The 13,559-nt window shown below is 36.5% G+C and overlaps 1 protein-coding gene across 1 annotated transcript; it reads right to left on the bottom strand.

Annotated features, from left to right (window-relative positions):
• Nucleotides 1–1,595: 1,595 nt before the first annotated feature.
• LOC120202150 (glycine-rich protein 5-like) lies at nucleotides 1,596–1,958 on the bottom strand. Its single transcript, XM_039202628.1, has one exon. The coding sequence runs from the start codon at nucleotides 1,956–1,958 to the stop codon at nucleotides 1,596–1,598; it is 363 nt and encodes a 120-aa protein (XP_039058559.1).
• Nucleotides 1,959–13,559: the final 11,601 nt, after the last annotated feature.

Below are 13,559 nucleotides of genomic sequence, written 5' to 3'. Positions count from 1 at the left end.
GATAAATCAGCGGGTAAATCTAAAATTTACACTACTAATTAAGTTCCCCTAATCAAGAACAGGTGTCCGAACCACAGACCTTATAGAGTGGGGAACAGCTGTTTGTATCTGATTCCTCAAGAATCTTCTAAGAAGGAAAGATCAAAATGGAATCAGGTGCAACATAAAATAAAATTTAATAAATCCATTTAAATATGAGACACATCAATAGAATAAATTTTAACTTACTATTTAAATATTTTTACTAAGATTATTTTTTGAGGCAAAGAAAAAAGTTTAGGTCAAATGTTATTTCCTCAGTTCAAGATTAGAATATATTTAATATTTAATTGAGATTTATATAAAAATTTATAGATTATATATCAGGAGTGACATAGTAAGATTTGATCTTACAATCTCAAATTTCAAAATCCAACTACTTATGCTAACACTCAATGGTTTCACTAAATTATTATTTAATTTGGTAATATAAAAAATAAATATTTTTTTTACCATAATATAAGTATGATGCGTAAAAAAATTACGAATCAAGTGATCACAATATTTAAAGAGGTAATTATTGTCTTTAAAATATCTTAAGTTTAGACATATGATTTATAAAATTATTTGAATATTTATTTTCAGGTGATTAAATCCATTTTTTTTGTTATTCAATCGGCACCATTCACATTTTCATAAAAAAATTCATAATTTTTATTCATTTTTCTTTCATTTCAGCTCAAATTGTTATCATATTCTTGCAATTATATCATCAGGCAAATAAAGAGGTGGCCCGTACCGTATTACATATTCCCAAAGACTTTTTAACACGATGCGTCTGGGGTATTTTAATATAAAGTTAAAAAATAATAATTTTAAGATATAATAGAAAAATGATAAAAATAATATTTTAAATTAGACACAATCTAAAATGTTTCAAGCTTTTTAATTTTATTAGTTGACAACTGAAAATATTCTTAATATTTTAAATTTAATAAAAAGTGTTATAATTATTATCATATTTTCAATTATATTTAAAATTATTGAGATTTAACTTTAAATTAAATTATTGTCCTTTAAACTTTTCGATGTGATTATAAACTTTTTTCAGAAGCCTTTTAACAATATACTTTTCTATCCTACGTGACATTGAAAAATATAAATCTAAAACAATAATATGAGGCGAATGCTATTTTTAAAAAAATAAATAAATTAGGTAATATTTATATAAAGAGGCCAATTAAACGTGCCCAGCGCATTGCTTAGCCAAGTCCATCATGTCATGTCATGCGGTTGCATGTATGTAATTAGAGTATATAAATATATGCTACATATTTCATATTTTTTGTGTAAACAATAAAAAAGAATCCATTTGCATTGTTGTTTTGGTTGTTACCCCTCTTTTTCTGTGCTGTCCACTCCCACGTTCTCCTCTCCCTTTTTATATATTCAGTTCCCTCACCTCTATATACTCTACAACTCCGATCACCAAACACTCTTCCCGGTGGCCGCTTCCTCGCCTTTCTCTCCGTCCAAGTTTCGAGTTCAGCCAAGATGAGTTGCACCACGTTTAAGGTTTTGATTATGCTGGGTCTTCTGGCCACCTCTTGCATATCTCAAGCACCAACAGCTCCGCCAACGGCACCACAAACATCTCCGCCACCTCCAGCAGCTACCCCGACACCGACACCAACGCCACCACCAGCAGCTACCCCGACACCGGCACCAACGCCACCACCAGCAGCTACCCCGACACCATCACCATCACCATCACCAACCCCGGCACCGACCCCGTCTCCAACACCATCTCCGGCCCCAACTTCCCCATCGCCATCTCCTACAACTTCATCACCTTCTCCTTCACCAGTCTCTTCCCCTCCTGCTCTGAGCCCATCAGGTGAAGTTGCTCCAGCATCCGAGCCTTCTGCTGACCAAGGACCTCCATCCCCCTCTGCCGCCTCCACCAACGGCCTTTTCATTGGTGCAACCGCTGTGGCCGCCACTCTCGTGGCTGCCGTTTTGGCTTAAGAATGTGAAGTTGCCTGCTTTCGGAGCTTTGCTTCCCTGCTCTCTTTTCTTCTGTCGAGTAGTCTGTTTTTTTTTTGTCATGTATGGATTGATTGGTGATTACTAGTCCATTATTTGGGTTCGGGGAGGTTGATGGCTTGTATCAGGGGGTGTGGTCGGACGGTTGTAGAGATTGGGCTGCTGTACACAGTTAAATAAAATGAGTTTCTTATTCTTTCCCCCCAAAAAATGAATGCAACCTGTTATGTTTTTTATTCTTTTGATCAAAGAATTAATTGTTGTATTTAAGATTGAGAAGGGAGAATAGTGTTAATGGGGAAATTTCGAAAGCTAAATCAGAGAGTTGGATGGAATGTGATGCAACGCTGAGGAAATCTACTTTATGTGTCTTCACGTGGCATGGGTATCTTTGAATCCAAAGCACTAAAGATAAGTTTTAAGATTAGACGAAAACCCACTTCATTCGATTGCTTTTTCCTTTCTTAATCCAACTTTCACATCTTTTTTCTACCAAATGGGTATTTAATTTTACTCTAATTACAACACTAACCCATCGAGAATTCTAGATGAAAACAAATTCAATCGGAAAGAAGAGGAAAATAAGGCATTTCTCTATTTTTTTAATAATACAAGATTAATAATATAAAGTAATTATAAGATAGTTTTGTTTATAATTTTTCTTAATTATTGACAATGTATGTATAGATGTAAGATGTAATTGCTTGAATTCAATATTTATAGAAAAAATAATACTCTTTTAATTACTGAAATTATTTAATGAATTATTATTATTATTATTATTATTATTATTATTATCATCGTCCCATTAATTTTTTTCATGTTGACCAAATATTTAGTTTTAAGAAATAAGATTGATCACGTATCAAATCATATAAAATGAATAAAGTAACAAAATTATCCTTAAGAAGTGATTAATAGATTTTTTTATAAATATAAATACTAAAATATATGTGTAAAAATATAAATATTATTATTTGTTAAATTTTTTAATATATCATTTTAAATAAAATAAATTCAAAATCTAAAATAAATAAATTTAAGGATAAAAGTATACAAATGGTCCCTGATTGTGGGGTATTGCTTTATTAAATTCCTCAACTATTAAAATTATAAATGATCCTCCATATAATGTTACTTTGTTAAGTCCATCGACTATTAAAAGTTACAAAATAGTCATCCGACTATTCATTATGTATTTCTTTTCCATTAAAAAAATGACGGTTGTTTAAGTTGGAAGTTAACATGATGATTGGGATATGATAGTCGTTTGAAATTCTAATATCAGATTTTATCATATCACAGTCAACAGGTTAACCTTAAGCTCAAAATATCATCTACTTTTTAACGGAAAAGGATGAGTTTGGAACATAATAAATAGTCGGGTAGTCATTTTGTAACTTTTAATATTCGAAGTAATCAACAAAGCAACAATCTATAGTTTGAGGATCATTTTATATTTTTTAATAGTTTGGGAACTTAATAAACTAGTACCCAATAATCGAGAGACCATATGTGTACTTTACCCTAAATTTAATAGTAAAAAAAGAAATATTATCAAGAAGTTTTTTACTATTATAACTTTTTTGGTGGTCATGTGATTGGTTTAACGTTGACTTGGGTAAATATTTGGAAAAAGGAAACATCCATGATGTAACGATCGCCGCCCGTGAAGCATCGACAGATATGATAAATACAAGCTGTTATTATTATTATTATTATTATTATTATTATTATTATTATTATTATTATTATTATTATTATTATTATTATTATTATTATTATTTTGGGTGATAGACTATTAGAAATGATTTCTTTATTGCTAATACAGAAAGAGAAAATCGCCTCAGTGACAAAAAAAAAGTTATAATATACGATTTTAACCAACTTTTTTTGGATTTGCCAAAATGACCAACAAAATCGCAACGCGAAATAAAAATCGCAACGCGATCCCCAGAATCGCAAATCAGTTTCCAGAATCGCAAATCAGTTTCCAAAATCGCAACGCGATTCTTGAAAATCGCGATGCGATAGTACAAATTCGCATTGCGATTTTCCAAAATCGCAACGCGAATATGAAAATCGCAACGCGAACACATAAATCGCAACGCGTATCCGTAAATCGCAACGTGTATCCGTAAATCGCAACGCGTATGGGTAAATCGCAATGCGTATCCGTATATCGCAACGCGTATCCGTAAATCGCAACGATAATACATAAAATCGCAACGCGTATCCGTAAATCGCAACGCGATATTTAAAGCGCCATTATAATCGCTACGCGTATTTTATTTTCAAATTACAAAAAGAATATTAAGACAAAATCCCGTAATCGCAACTCATAACCTAAAACCTAAAATCACAACTCAGTCCCATCTCCATCTCTCACTCTCTACGGCGAAGAAATCCGTCCCCATCTCCGAAGATTTCCGTCCCCATCTCCGGCGAAATCCCTCACAACCATTCACGGTCAGAAATCCCTCACAATATTCAGAAATGGAAAATCAACCTCCGAGGGTTAGTTTTTTTAATTATTTTTATTTTGAAATGTTTGCATTATTGTAGGTTTCTCATATTGAAACTGATGATAAGTTTACTGGTCATTTCAATAATAGATTAACCATTTCACTTAGATTTCATTTCGCGTTACGATTCTGTCGTTGCGATTTTCATTTCGCGTTGCTATTCTCTCGTTGCGATTTTCAAGTTAGTATTTGTCTTTGTCTTTGTTCTGTCTTTTGGTTGAAGTAATGCAATCCATTCAAGTTTCAATTTGCAGAAGAGTCGCAACGAGATAAATGAAATCGCAACGAGAGAATGACTGTCGCAACGAGAGAATCGCAACGCGAAATGGAAATCGCAACGAGAGAATCGCAACGCGAAACCAAAATCGCATTGCGATTTTCATTTCGCGTTGCGATTCTCTCGTTGCGATTTTCATTTCGCGTTGCGATTCTCTCGTTGCGATTGTCATCTCGCGTTGCGATTCTCTCGTTGCGATTTTCATTTCAACCAAAAGACAAAACAGTGTTGCAAATTTTAGTTTCAAGAATAAACTACTACTTTTTATGTTTATTGTTTTTGGTATATCTTCACAGTGTAGTTTTTGGTATATCTAACTTGGTATGTTTATTGTTTTTGTAGAAATTTTTTTCGGCTCAATTGACCTTGAGAAATAAAGTCAGCCTGGCCACTACAATTGCAAAGAAGCTTTCACCTGCTCAAAGACAATTGTTTGAGGAAACCTGCTTCGGGCCATGGCTGAGAGTACAGCATCCGGGTGGAGATGCTAATTTGACCCATTTGTGGCTTCAGACCATGACATCAAATCTACCCGACAGTATACAACGTGGTGAGGAAGAGATATGGTTTCATTTTCCACCAGCGTATACTTGCTTTGGGCGGAAGGAGTTCTGCTTAATCACTGGTCTACGATTCGGACACGATGATGTAGGCCGGTACACTCGTCATATCGCCCGCCCATCATGGTTATCCCGGGTTTTTCCGGATGAGTCAATGGAGAAGCCGAACCTACATGTCGACGACCTGAAGAAATTATTTAATAAGAAAGCTGGTTTCACTCGGATGGAAGACGTCGATGTTGTCCGAGTATGCCTTCTACTACTTGTGTATGCCGGCTTTTTAGGCAGAGAGGCCAGACAACCTATTCATCGGGAGCTAATAATATTGGTAGAGGACCTGAATGCATGGAATCTGTTTCCGTGGGGTTCGTATATGGAAAGCTACCTGGACTAAGTTGTCGTCTGCCTTTGATGACCGCAAAAGTTTGCGGGGCGATGGGTCCAAATACACTTTGTCAGGCTTTGTTTGGGCCTTTAAGGTAAGAATTTCTATATAATGTTTCTAAAATTATAATTAATTATTTAACAATTACTAATTTTGTATTATATTGTTTGTAGATTTGGATATTCGAGGCTTTCCCCAGCATGCGTACATATGCAATAAAAACGTCAAATGATATTCCCAGGGCTATTTCCTGGAAGAGGAAAACTCTGTTGGATTGGGAAGACTTAATACCATATGCCACAATAAATAATGTAAGTTAACACAAATACTTTCATATAATATATAAACAAGTTATTAATAGTAGACGTTTAACTTTGTTTGAGTTTTTATATTTTAGGAGGCCAACATTCCATTACAAAGACTGTCACCCACGGAGGAAGAGCTTGCCACTGATTGGTGGCAAGCTAGTCAGAGTTTTTTTGATGGCACGGATGATGAGCAGCATCCACTTCCTCCAATTCGAGAGCCATCACCTCACCTAGAGCCATCACCCGATCGTGACGACTATACACCTCTAGAACGAGAGCCATCACCTATCCCGTCACATCATCGAGCCTCTTCTCCACCATCACCTCATGATAGGCGACCGGCAAAGATGCCACGACTCCTATCTCCCTGTTCTCCACCTCCACCTCAACGGGATGAGTCAAGGGAGTTACGTGATGAGGTCAATGCCTTGCGTGAGGAGATCGGTACTCTACGCGATAACGATGGTGCATGGCGTGTGGAGGTGTCAACTTTACGTGGTGAGGTTGCCGCTCTACGTGAGATGATAGTATCGTTGCAGAATGAGGTTCATACTCTACGCAACGAGGTAAGTTTAAGATTTTCCATATTTAACTTAATGATAAATTTACTCGTAATTTCACTTAGATTAGCCATTTCACTTAGATTGCTTAGTAAATTTATTCGGTTGCTGCCAATTCTGCTAAACTGTGTATTCTTTAACACTGTGAAATAGTATTTGTCTTTGTTTTGTCTTTTGGTTGAAAGTAATTTGTTCGGTTGCTGCCAATTCTGCTAAACTGTGTATTCTTTAACACTGTGAAATATATTTGTCTTTGTTTTGTCTTTTGGTTGAAAGTAAATTTGTTCGGTTGCTGCCAATTCTGCTAAACTGTATTCTTTAACACTGTGAAATAGTATTTGTCTTTGTTTTGTCTTTTGGTTGAAAGTAAATTTGTTCGGTTGCTGCCAATTCTGCTAAACTGTGTATTCTTTAACACTGTGAAATAGTATTTGTCTTTGTTTTGTCTTTTGGTTGAAAGTAAATTTATCCATTCAAGTTTCAATTTGCAGAAGAATTTATAGTTTACTTTCGCAACACGAAACTTAAAATCGCAACGCGAAACCAAAATCGCAACGCGAAATGAAAATCGCAACGACAGAATCGCAACGCGAAACCAAAATCGCAACGACAAGATCGCAACGCGAAACCAAAATCGCATTGCGATTTTCATTTCGCGTTGCGATTCTTTCGTTGCGATTTTCATTTCGCGTTGCGATTCTGTCGTTGCGATTTTGGTTTCGCGTTGCGATTTTAAGTTTCGTGTTGCGAAAGTAAACTATTTCTTCTTCTGCAAATTGAAACTTGAATGGATTGCATTACTTCAACCAATAGACAAATCAAAGACAAATACTAACTTCAGGGTATTAGTTTGAAACATATTTTTCTTTGTTATCTGATGCATTTTGTGAACTATGATAGAATAATGACTTGGGTGAATACAATGCAAGTTTGAAACATATTTGTCTTTGTTTTCACTGTTTAAATATCATGTCTGTTTATTTACTGATTTTTGTATTTAATTATTTAGCAGCCCGATAGAGTGGATGCTTTACGTCGGGTTATGCTTGCACGACGGAGTTCACGCATCAGACAGCGTGCACGTGCTATTAAGTCTCCGTACACCCAATAGTGCGAAGACACCGCAAGAAGAAGCCCGACTCGCCTGTCATCCCTCAAGAGTCCACTCCTATCGTTGAAGAGGCCCCCCATATCATTCCTCGAGAGTCCCCTCCCACCGTTCAAGAGGCAACTGTCATCGTTGAAGAGGTCCCTCCCACCATTCCAGAGCCCGATTCACATGGGGTAATATATCGAAGTATTGAGAAACCCCCACCGGTTCCGGACATGATGGATGAGAGTTGGCTCTCGTATGAGTTACCGGCCAGTACCATACCGGTATCTGAAGAGGAGAGGGAACAACTACCGGACACAATTTTGGATAACACCCTTTGGGCTAAGACCGCAGTTGATTTTTATCTACATGAGCGGAGCAAGGGGTGTTTCACTGACATATGCAAGCTCACCGATGATATCTTTTTGTTGCTTGAACGGCCTTGGTGGGGCGTATTATTAGGGGTCGAAGACAATGGCTATTTCGATGGGGGGGTAAGTCTTATATTTTTCTTATATTTCAATTTGATTAAATTTTTTTTTAAATTTATGTAAGTCACTAATATATGTCTTTTTTTGTAAAACAGCATATCGATGCGTGGGTGACACGTCTTCTAATAATAAGAAAACTTAAGAAAAATAAAAATATACGATATACAATAATGCCGACGTCTTTTCACGCCGTTCACTTGAAGAATGCACGAGATGAATCATTTGATTTGGGCAATGGACAAGCTAAACTTTATCCTGCATGGTGGGAGGTCGATAAGGTTAGTATTTATTTTAGATTGAGTTTAAAGGTTTTATGAAATAAGTGCGCAAATGAATGAATTATTACTTATGATTGCAGGTGTTTATCCCTGTTTTGGAACGTAAACATTGGATTCTCGTCGAGCTTCAGCTCCCATCCCTTAAGACAATAGTGTATGACAGCATGATAAATTACATATCATTGGCTGATTTAAGAGATGTTATTAAGGGATGGAGCTCTCATTTGGCTAAATTCTTGGATGCGATCAATTATTGGACTCGTTCTGGAAACAAGAAGCCAAAGAAGCTCAATATTACAGTTATTAGAGACGAGACCGCGCCACAACAAACGAGCGGAGCCAGAGGAGATTGTGGTCCTCTCGTATGCTTGGCGTTGGAGCGTTTGACGACGGGAAGCATCAAGTATCTACCTCCCACCGATAGAGATAAAGCTGCAGTAGGCTTGTGGTTTCGGCATTATATGGCTAAATCGATATATACGAGACGCTGCCTACCTGCATCCGCGTTATAAAAATGTCCATAAACAATTGGTAAGTTTATATACTTATAAATGAAAATGTTTGGTTAAGTAATTAGAATTCAATAATTTGCGTAGAAAGTGTTGTTTGAACAAATGTTTGGTTTCTGCAGGTTAATCTCAGAAGTGAACTGCGTGAAAATGATGTCGAGCTGCAAAAGTTGATTCAATAGTTTAATTGATTGTTTTTTGATTGTTTAATTGATTTGTAAAAGTTGATTCAATTTTTGATTGTTTAATTGATTTGTAAAAGATGATTTGTAAAAGTTGATTTGTGTAATTGATGCGAACATAATTCTTATTTGTGCTTGTTTAATTGATTGAAATGTAATGGTTGATTTTGTTGATTTCAATCTGCATTATGTTGAAGGCAAAAATGACTATCGCAATGCGAAATGAAAATCGCAATGCGAAATGAAATCGCAACGAGAGAATCGCAATGCGAAATGAAAATCGCAATGCGGAAATGAAAATCGCAATGCGTTTATAATTTCGCATTGCGATTATCTCGTTGCGATTTTCATTTCGCATTGCGATTTTCATTTCGCATTGCGATTCTTTCGTTGCGATTTTCATTTCGCATTGCGATTTTCATTTCGCATTGCGATTTTCATTTCGTATTGCGATTTTAATTTCGCATTGCGATTTTCATTTCGCATTGCGATTCTCTCGTTGCGATTTTCATTTCGCATTGCGATTTTCATTTCGCATTGCGATTCTCTCGTTGCGATTTTCATTTCGCATTGCGATTTTCATTTCGCATTGCGATTCTCTCGTTGCGATTTTCATTTCCGCATTGCGATTTTCATGTTGGGATTTTCATTTCGCGTTGCGATTGTATTTTCCGTGTTGCGATAGTCAAATGCATGCCTAATAGTGATAACAACTGAATAACAAGAGTTGGTTAAGTCAAAATGGTTGGCCTGAGTCATTAATTCAACTGAAAATGTTAAAAGTTCACACATAAAATCCACATAATACAACGTTTGCATATGAGCTTTTGATGGCAACGTTTACATAATACACATAAAATGTTAAATGTTAAAACGTTTACATAATACAACTGAATAACAACGTTTACATAATACAAAGTTCACACCATATGAGCTTTGGATTTTGATGAGGATCCATATTTTGGTAGAGGAAAAGATGATTTTGATGGCACTGGTGATCCACATGTCAACCTTGTATGACCACTTTCCTTGCACCGACTACATGTCGATCTCTTCTTCTCTTCACCCTTAGACGGTATACGATCGTGACTTTTTGGTCGGCCAGGTAGCCTTCTGTCCATGGCTGGTGGCAAAACTGTTTGTAAGTCATCTGGTATGTCCCACTCAGAAGGATGTGGAATAGGGTAGACAATCTCGGCATAAGTCTGTCGATAAACTTCTGTAGTGTAGCAATCCATAGCGTATGCGCTTGAATCATCTTGGTTTAAATGAAGAGCAACTTTTATAACATGGCCACACGGATAACCAGATGTTTGCCATTTCATACAACTACACGTCTTTGCATTTAGATCGACTAGCCCATTTAAGTTATTATCCAGTACTTGAAACAAAGTGTTTGAACATGGTTCAACTCTCCATGACGTTGACTTCACAACACGTTTCGTTATCTTTTTTTCAGTCCATGGTGTAACACGATGTTCCAATGTTCCTGTAAATTTAAATAAACAATACTTAGTAAAATATATAAATATGATAAGTTACGAATTCAAAGAAATAATACCTGCATGGTTTCTTTTCTTGTAGTACCACTGTTGAATAGAGGCTCGAAAAAACTCCATTAACATAGTAATGGGTAATTTCCGGGAATGACGACTTAGAGCGTTGATTGATTCTGCACTATTAGACGTCATGAAACCATATCTTGCTCCAAGTTGATGTACTCTTGACCATCTTTCAAACCCGACATCTTCTAGTGTTTGAGCACACTGAGGCAAAACACGTCTTAAACAATTTATATGCTTATTGAAATCCACTTCCCGATAAGCTTTTACAGCCTTCCAGTATGTCCATTTGTGCTTTTTTATACCAGCAGACCTTGATTTTAGATTTCTATACAAATGAACACCACAAAGTCCATGAAAAGCATCTGGGAAACACCTTCTAACAGCGTTGTCAATTGAGTTTGCCCTATCGGATATGATTGTCAGATTGCTAATAGGACCTATGCAATCCCTAAGATGCCCCATAAACCATGTCCATGAATCAGAGGTTTCAGATTTGCCAACCCCGTAAGCTATTGGCAATATCCCATTGTTAGCATCCATGGCTACTGCTAATAAGTTTACTCCAAGGTATCGACCTTTCAAATGTGCTCCGTCAACTATAATAACTGGGCGCATGCAAGTAATAAACGAACGAATCTACAAAATAATATACACAAGAAATATAATCATTTAAATGTGAAATGCATGTAACTAACAAAATGAGTCAACAAAATTATATTGATTTACTAACCGTAGCACCAATGGCGATAAACAGCAACTCAAAGCGTCCATCTCTATCTGTTTTGATATGAGTTACCGACCCAGGATTTTTCAGCTTTAAATTGTGACAATAAGCCGGCAGTTGGGCAAACGATGCTTCTGGCGACCCCCTCAACAATTCCAAGGCATAACATTTGGCTCTCCAAGCTTGAGAATATGATATACTAATCTTGAACCGAGCATTCATGTCAGTCATAATTTCATGTCCCCGATATACCCTGCCATTCAAAAACATTAACTCAGCCAGAAAACCACCCAACACCTTTTTGTTTGCCTGTCTATGGTGAGGAAAAACTTGGGTTCTTGAACATGTATGTTTATCAATAAAAGTCCTAACTTGAAACATTTGCAATCTTTTATTCTCTTTGCAATCATACGCCACGTACAGTTTTTGTCAATCATACACCTTGTTTCGAAACGATCTTTGCTTGATTTGTTAACTTTAGTTGATAGCCATCTTCCACACATTTCGTATATAAAGCTATCTTCAAGTCTTCCTTTGTATCAAAACAATCATCTTTCTTGATACGAATAACTTTTGTGTAACAATCAACTGCTTTCTTTATCAACTCTTCTTCCGGTATCTGAAGTAATTCTGGCATATTCCAGTTATACGCCCGTGGCATTTTCTTTTCTTCGGGGACTTTTTCTTCTTCTTTTTCTTCTTCAGGATTATATGAATTACAGAATGGATGTTCAACATGTTCATTCACAGTCGTAACTTCCTCCTCATTATCATCAACATTACATTCTTCGGCAACGGCTGTTTCATCATCAAAATTCGGGTATTGACCAATATCAATATCATTACACGCATGGTCTGTTTCTTCTTCTGAAACATCATCAAAATCCGTGTATTGACCAATATCAAAGTCCGGATATTGACCAAGACCAAATTTCGAATACTGACTAGTACTCACAATTTTTTCTGTTGGCTCATCATCGTCTAACTGGTCAATACGAAAACCGGAATTTGGTGCTGAAAGTTGATTGGGATTTGGATTAGAGAAAGGTTGTGGGTTTTGAGAAAAACTTAGTTGATTACTACCCGCTACTGACCCAACAATACTACTTCTAGGTTCAACAACATACAATGTAACATCATCTTGTGAAACACTAATGTAAGCAATGAATCGTTCAACATCTTCATTGTCGGTTAACAAATAAACTTTACCATTTCTCTGATAAGATAGCCTAAATCCACTTAGGGGCTCTAAATTCAATTTATTTGAAACACGTAGCATTAGAGTTTCATAAGTTAACTTTTGTAAAGACAATTTTAGTTGAAGATTTATGGGTAAAGGCATATATTGTAAAACACCATTAACATTATCCCATGACCCTCCAAAACACAAATCTATCCAAACATGATCAACATTAGATGATTTCATGGTTGTAACTAAACAAACGAGATGCGAAACTAAGACCTGTTGCCGGATGGGGAAGGATGTCGTTGGATATAGGAACGGATGTCGCCGGAGAGAGTGATAGATGGAGATGGAATGAGTTGCGATTTAGGGATTTAGTTTATGATTTCAGTGTTATATACCCAAAATTTCAGTGTTGTGATTTACAGATTCTCGTTGCGATTTACGGATTATCGTTGCGATTTACAGATTCTCGTTGCGATTTACGGATTATCGTTGCGATTTACGGATACGCGTTGCGATTTACGGATTATCGTTGCGATTTACGGATACGCGTTGCGATTTACGGATACGCATTGCGATTTACGGATACGCGTTGCGATTTACGGATACACGTTGCGGTTTACGGATACGCGTTGCGATTTACGGATACGCGTTGCGATATACGGATACGCATTGCGATTTACCCATACGCGTTGCGATTTACGGATACACGTTGCGATTTACGGATACGCGTTGCGATTTATGTGTTCGCGTTGCGATTTTCATATTCGCGTTGCGATTATGGAAAATCGCAATGCGAATTTGTACTATCGCATCGCGATTTTCAAGAATCGCGTTGCGATTCTGGAAACTGATTTGCGATTCTGGGGATCGCGTTGCGATTTTTATTTC

The sequence above is a fragment of the Hibiscus syriacus genome, unplaced genomic scaffold, assembly GCF_006381635.1.
Source record: "Hibiscus syriacus cultivar Baekdansim isolate YM2019G1 unplaced genomic scaffold, ASM638163v2 tig00008262_pilon, whole genome shotgun sequence".
NCBI classification, from domain to species: Eukaryota; Viridiplantae; Streptophyta; class Magnoliopsida; order Malvales; family Malvaceae; genus Hibiscus; species Hibiscus syriacus.
This window is presented reverse-complemented; position numbering and strand designations above follow the sequence as displayed.

Bases quoted from the DNA above. Each gene is read 5' to 3' on its own strand.
- LOC120202150 (XM_039202628.1), bottom strand. From the start codon at position 1,958: ATGAAAAGGCCGTTGGTGGAGGCGGCAGAGGGGGATGGAGGTCCTTGG.